Here is a 7,296-nt window from a genome sequence, read left to right on the forward strand (position 1 = left end):
CAATGGAAAACAACGCACATATCCCACTGTGAAAACACAAGTTCATTTCTGCAATGATAACAGTATTAATATTAAAGTTCATGAATCAAACATTGGTAAATAAGAAAAAAAAAACTTCAAATGCTGCATGCCACATAGCTAATTACAAAATACAATACATGCAGGAAAATAAATTGAACCAAGCATATTTAAATTAAGATTTGTTTTGAGTCTGTTTCAGCAGCATTGTGGTTATTATTTTAAAAGGTTTACCTCAACCACCAGTCCATACTGGCCTGTTTATCAAATATAACCCAATCTCATCAGCAACCTTATAATGGTTTGAGTGTTTCTTGGTTTAATGTTTTTTATAATGCCAGTACGAAAGTTCAAACATACTGTTCTGCCTCCCCATCTTTGGGATCTGGCTTATTTGTCCCACTTTTGCCTTCTTCATTTGCTGCTGCCTTTTCTGGGAGAGATGCCAAATCTTTAAAAACATCCACGTAATGGCCAAAGCCAGGGCCCCAGTTCAATAGGTTGTCCCAGTTGAAATTCCCTGCTTGCTGCCCAAGTTTCAAGGGCAGTGTGTTGTCAGCAACTCCTGGTGTTGCTGCCTGTGTGCCCACAGGTCCTCCCTCGGCCCTGCGGCCATGGTACCTTCGAGGCTTTAGTCTGGTGCCATAATTATCTTCATCATCTGCATCAGACTCATTGACTTGAGATAATTTGGGCATCCTAGAAGTATATACCATTGGCTTTTCCCTGTCGTATTCCATTTCTGAGCAAGTGAATGACTCATGAGAGTCACTATCTGAAGAAGATTCTGGGGCTGGAATGCCATCTGCTGGATTCCTTGTCCTGGACAGTGGCCTTCTGCAGTCCTCTTCTGAAGAAGACCTTCCATGGTCTGCACTGCAAATACTTGGATTTCTGGGGCGAGGGGTATTCAGCCTCTCCACCTCTTCAATGGAGAGTCCTACTGGAGGAGATGATTCCAGAGGAATCTGCCCAATTGGCTGCTTTAGGCGACTTCCTGGTCTAGAGCCATGTGATGTCATAGCCTGAGGACTCTTGCTCCTCCTTCCCAGCCGTGTGGCATAGTTGAAAATGCCAGGCTGGCAGGCATCACCATGCATTTCCAATGTATTTCCATCCCTTATAGGAAGATGTAATTCCCTTGCTGGACTATTCCTATAGAAAGTAGAGGACTTGGAGAAAGGAGCTGGACTGTGTCGAGACAGAGGATTGGGAGTAGGGCAAGCTGAGTGGCTTAGCGAGCTGGTTCTTAAACCTTGTCCATATGAAGGCTGGTAGGTCAAACTGCTGGCTCCTAAGGGCATGGGGGACTGCCTTGCAAAACCGAGGGGACTATGCCTCTGGATAGAAAATTTAGGGGTGTGGCTGCGGAACTGCTTATAGTGTTGGATGATGTCAGCATCTGAAGGTGCAATGCTACTTGCATTGTCAATATCATAGTGCTCTATTTCTTGCTCTGGTGAAGCCAGAGGGGCACTTGGTATAGTTTCTGAATTGTGGGGAATGTCAGTCTCATCATAGATAAGGTAAGGGTTTTCCCTTTCTATGATATCTGGTTTAGGATTCCCTTCAGGCTGTTTCCTCACAGTCATGTCATCCCCATAGGGGGGAATATTGTCTGGGTCATCAAAAGCAACATTCTCACTTCCCTTTTTCTTCTTCTCCTTTGGTTTCTTCTCCTGTTTGGGACTTTTGGCCTTCTTTCCCCTGCACTGATTACAAAGGATCAGGCTCAGGACCAGAAGGGCTAGGACTGTTGCACAGGTGCCCACGATGGCAGGCACAGCCCACAGAGGCAGGGAAATCTCTTCAGGGCCCTGGCTCAGAATACAGACATGCCCCCCAGAACTTCCAGCCTTGCATACCCTCCCCTGAGGGCAGAGGACACCGAGACATGCCACTACCATTTCACAGGTCTGGCCTGTGTATGACTCAGGGCAGCTACAAGTGAAGCCAGAGTGCAGGCCAGGTTCACAGCTGCCACCATTCTGGCATGGGTGGGATGCGCAATCTCCAGGAGGCACACACTTATATGCATACCACTGATTAATGCACAGTAAATCACCCCAGCAGGGGTTGCTGGCACAAATGTTTGGGCCACGGCAACCAATCTTCACTGAAGGGTCCGTTTTTGAGATGGAGGCCAAGCTATGCTTCCCACTGAAAGGAAGACTTTCTCCTCCATACAGCATCGAAGCAATGCAGCCATCAAAACCTGCAGGAAGAAACAGGAGCCTCTTATCAGAGGAGTAGATGAACCAACCAGATGTGTTCTATTCACACAGTAGAATATTATTCTACCATAAAAGCAATGACACTAGTAAGACAAGGATGAATCATAGAAACAAGGTTACAGTTAAATGTCATCAAGTCAGTTTCAACTCAAAGATGCTGTTTATTATATCAGTGAATGGCTGATGGGTTTGACCCACCATCCTCATGGTTAGTAGTACAGTGCTTATCCTACAGAAGTACATGAGTACTCCATAATTTATAAAAATATTAGGCTGATTAAAATAAGTCAGACACAAAAGGACTAATATTTTGTGACCCCATAAAATACGTAGAATAGACAAATGCATAGTGACCAAAGCAGCTTAGTAGTTACCCAGGGCAGGTGGGAGGGGAAAAGAGGGTGCTACTGCTTAAAGAATCCTGATGTGGTGCTGTACAATAAGCACTGAACTGCTAACCACAAGGTTGGTAGTTCAAACCTATCAGGTCACATTTTGGAAACAAGGTCACTATGAGTCAGAACAGACTTGTTAGCAGTTAACAACAACAACATTGTTTAAGGGAGAGCCCTGGTATGGCACTTTAAAATAAGCACTGGACTGCTATCCAGAAGGTCAGCAGTTCAAACCCACCAACCACTCCTTAGAAACCTTATACATGGTCACTAAGAGTCAGAACCAACGTGACAGCACTTTACAACAGCAATTGTTTAAGGGAAGATGTACTGAGTTTCCATTTAGGGGGGTGAAAAACTTGTAAAACAAAGTCACGATGGTTATATCACTCTGTGGCTGTAGCTAATGTCACTGAATTTCACATTGTAAGCAAAATATATGTTATATGTATGTGTATATATGTGTGTGAATGCATATCCTAAAGAACAGGGTCTGATGAGCAACTGTCATGTGAATGAACAAATAAATGAAAAAATTAATGGATGTATAAATACACACATAGATGATAAGCAAACCAAAAGAATACAATATGCTAAATTATGGACTTGGTAGGAGAATTGCATAAGTCTAACGGGAATGATGACTGACAATTTACTATAAAATGTTTATTGTTGTTGTTGTTATTGTTAAGTGCCATTGAGTCAATTCCAACTCAAAGTGACCCTGTATAGGATTTCCAAGGAGCAGCTAGTGAGCTTTAATAACTACACTGGGGTTTCCACCAATGTTGCAGTCCAGTGTATTAGCCCTGTTTACAGATGATTATAATAATCATTAGCCTGCAGCACCACACCAGGACCCCATAGTAATCTTAGCATATCCATAATTGATATTATAAGAAATCTAACTAATTTTTGAAGAACAATATCACCTTTTCTTTGTGACTCTATACAACAGAAGCATTTACCTGTCTGAGTATCTCGATTAGCTTGATTGGGTGGGATTCCTCCAAGGGATATAGTAAGCACATCAAGACCACCAAAATCCTGAGTCGGGTGGATGATATCTCTGTTAAATATTCTGTCAACAGATAATACTGTGGCTGTTCCATTTTTTCCAATTAGGAAAGTATGCCAGTGACCATCTGCCACATATACTTCAGGAATATTTCTCTCCACTTTCCCAGCGACTCCTGCATCTGATGTGAAATGCACTTTCCCATTCTTAATCTATAAAACATATTAAATTCAGTTAAAACATCATTTGTTTTAATTAAATTAATGATTAAAAGTTTAAATATGGATCAAACTAAAACAAATACATAAGCTGACATGATTAGTTGTACTAGAGTATGCTTACACATTTTAGGTATCGAGTGATATTTTTTTATTTAATTGTTTCAATAGTACAAGGATTTCATACGTTTACATCTACATTTTCAAGTTGCATATTATAATGGAGCGAATGCCCATTTTAAGATAAGTGACTTATACCTTTCTGTGATTATTAATATTTTAAAGGCAATTGTGAGGGTATTTTATTAGTCAGTTTAGTAACTGGCCCATGAAGGTGGATGTTGTGTGCTATGGAGTTGGTCCCAACTCATACTGACCTGTATAGGGTTTCCAAGGTTGTAAATATTTACAAGAGCAGAAAGTCTAATCTTTCTCCTGTAGAGCAGCTGGTAGGTTCGAACTGCTGACTTTGCATAGCAGCCCAACTCATAACCCACTAAGCTACCAGAACTCCAATTGGCCTATAGTGATAAATAAATAAATATATATATACATATACATACTGAAACTATTTGCTTAAAGAAAAATGAAATATTTTGCTAAAAATAAAACACTGTTGGAAAAATCAAGATGACAATAAATCTTTTACCTCTCAATTATTACACACAAGAATTTTAGGAAATCATACTTATTATTTACATTTTGGGGATGAAAAATTATGATGAATAAATGGTAAGCTCTTAATTGTTAGGTGTCTTGGCAAGTCTTTCTTTTGACTTGTCTTTTACAATTTATCTGAATGCTGTTTGGTTTCTTTTACTTTGCCATTAGAACACTGGGTAACAAAATGCTCCTACTCCAGTTTCCAGCTACCAGGTTTCCAGTATCCTGAGTAGACAACTTTAGAAATGAAGTAATTTATGAGGCAAAATGAACATTTGGTTCAGAGAGCATAATCCAGTCACTACTGCCAGACATAGCTGGTGCCTTGGCAGGAGGATGACATGGCACTATGCCTCAAAATATGGGAAAGAAGGAATGGATCAACTTATTTTGTCACAGTGATCAAATGCTATTTCTATATGCAACAAACATCTGGTAGAACTAAAATCAGTCCATTTGTACTTTGTTGAAAATATACTAATACATTTACAATTTCTACAAAGATTGTAGTTAAGTGCAGTCTAGTCAGTTCCGACTCATAGAGACTCTGTACTGGGTTTTCCAAGTAGCGGCTGGTGAATCTGAACTGCCAAATTTGTGGTTCAAACAGATCTTACTGTCCAGTACTTTATGCCACAGTGCCACATAGTATTGTTTAATTAAAGTGATCTGTAAGTAATAAAATGTTTCAATTTTCAAAATCAAATAGGGGAAAAGTGAACATTCTAGTTAAATGATAATGTTTCATAGAATGAATTGTGTCTAATGTAAAAACATCTTCTCTTTGGCTATAGCCAGAGTACTTTTTGAAGAGAAGCACTGAGAAGAGGTTTCTTCCTGTTTTCCGCTCTTCTCCTTCTTGTTGGCCTTCCACTTGACAAACGTGTGAAGAGTGAACATTTGTACTATTTCATGGGGGACAGTCAACAAGAATATGTTGTTGTTATTAAGTGCCATCAAGTTGGTTCCTACTCATAGATACCTTGTATAGAGTTTCTGAGGCATGGCTGGTAAGTTTGAACTACTGAACTTGCAGTTCAAGAATATGAAAATTCCTATTATAATATTCATTTTATCAAATGTGCTTTCCTTCTCCCCAGTTGTACTCCATCAAACACACACCCTTCCTAACTTTCAAAGCATCAAAGCCTCACGTTTCTTTTTGGCTTGGTGTTATTTTTCTTTTCTCCTCCATAAAGACTGAAGTAAGAGAAACCCTATGTATCTTTGTTCTACTGTGTAACACATTGAGGGAGTCACCACAGATCAGAATCAAGTTGTTGTTGTAGTAGTAGCTGTAGTTGTTAAGTGGCATCAAGTGGTTTCAATTCATAACAACCCTTTATAGGCTTTCCAAGGAATGACTTGTAGGTTTAAACCACCAACCTTGCGATTAGCATCCCAGTGCTTATACTCCAGTGCTAAATCAGGACAACAGTAGTAATATTACAGCCCCTGAAAAATTCCTTTCCACCAGTATCTTCAATCCTGAAAGCTTCTATATGAATGATTTTTTTTTTTTTCCTTCCTCTTCACCCAGATTCATGTGTGTCTGCTCTGGTAGCATAGTGGTTACGAATCAGCCTGCTAGCTGCAAGGTCAACAGTTTGAAATTACCAGCTGCTCCGTGGGAGAAAGATGAGGCTTTCTGCTCCCATAAAGATTTACAGCCTCAGAAACCCTGTCAGGGTTGTTATGGGTCAACGGCACTTAACAACAACAACTCTGGAGTCCTGGTGTGGTGCTGTGGGATAAAGCACTGGACCACAACATCGGTTTGAACTGTAGGGTTGGCAGTTCAAACTCACCAGCCACTCCTCAGAAACCCTATACAGGATGGCTATAAGCTGGAACTGACTTCATGGTACACAATCTCAACCGCCATCATCCTCTAGTTAAGGAGCCCTGGTAGCATAGTGGATTACGAGCTGGGCTACTAACCACAAGGTAAGCAGTTAAACTTCATCAGTTGCTCCGCAAGAAAGAGGAGGCTTTCTGCTCCTGTAAATATTTACAGTCTTGGAAACCCTGCACGGGGCTCGCTATGAGTCAGAACCGACTTGGTGGCACACCACCACCACCACCAGTATACTCTAGTTAGAGATTTGCCTTCCTTTCCTTTCCATATCTGATAACCATCAAAGAATATTTCCTTTAGTGTGAAGCTCTCATTTTGAATCCTTAAAATACAGAACCCATACAATATTGATCTATTTGTGATGAACTTATTTCACTCAGCATAATGCCCTCCAACTTCATCCACGTTGTGTTTCACAGATTTATCACTGTTCTTTAACACTGCGTAGTATTCCATTGAAGTCCTGGTGTGGCGCTGAGGGTTAATGCGCTGGACTGCAAAAGCTGTTTGAACTGCAAGTTTGGCGGTTCAAGCTAACCAGCCACTCCTTGGAAACCCTATGCAGGGTCACTATGAGTCAGAACCAACTTGACAGCACTTAATAACAACAAGTATCCTATTGTGTGCATGTAGCACATTTGTTTATCTACTCTTCCACCATTGATAGGCATCAGGTTTATTCATCAATTTGTTCATCAATGTATTTGTTCTTTTTTTTTTAATTTACAGGGTTTTGAATTTCTCATCACAAATATACATCATATATGTAGCCCCACATGAAACACACACAGGGACTTCAAAAAGTTCATGGAATAATTCCATTTTTTCTGAAGCCCATTCACAAAATCTATGTATATATACATATATATGTATATGTGTGTATGTATGTAGA

General features: G+C 40.2%; 1 protein-coding gene across 1 annotated transcript in view; it reads right to left on the minus strand.

Moving 5' to 3' along the window:
- Window positions 1-349: 349 nt before the first annotated feature.
- The window catches only part of FAT4 (FAT atypical cadherin 4), a 267,907-nt gene continuing 260,960 nt past the window's right edge, over window positions 350-7,296 (minus strand). The window contains exons 16-17 of the mRNA XM_006866259.1: window positions 3,616-3,877; window positions 350-2,233 (exon numbers count right to left, since the gene is read on the minus strand). Coding sequence (XP_006866321.1) covers window positions 369-2,233; window positions 3,616-3,877 — 2,127 coding nt within the window. The 3' untranslated portion in view covers window positions 350-368. The remainder of the gene's footprint in view (window positions 2,234-3,615; window positions 3,878-7,296) is intronic.

This window comes from Chrysochloris asiatica, unplaced genomic scaffold, assembly GCF_000296735.1.
Source record: "Chrysochloris asiatica unplaced genomic scaffold, ChrAsi1.0 scaffold00088, whole genome shotgun sequence".
Taxonomy (NCBI): domain Eukaryota; kingdom Metazoa; phylum Chordata; class Mammalia; order Afrosoricida; family Chrysochloridae; genus Chrysochloris; species Chrysochloris asiatica.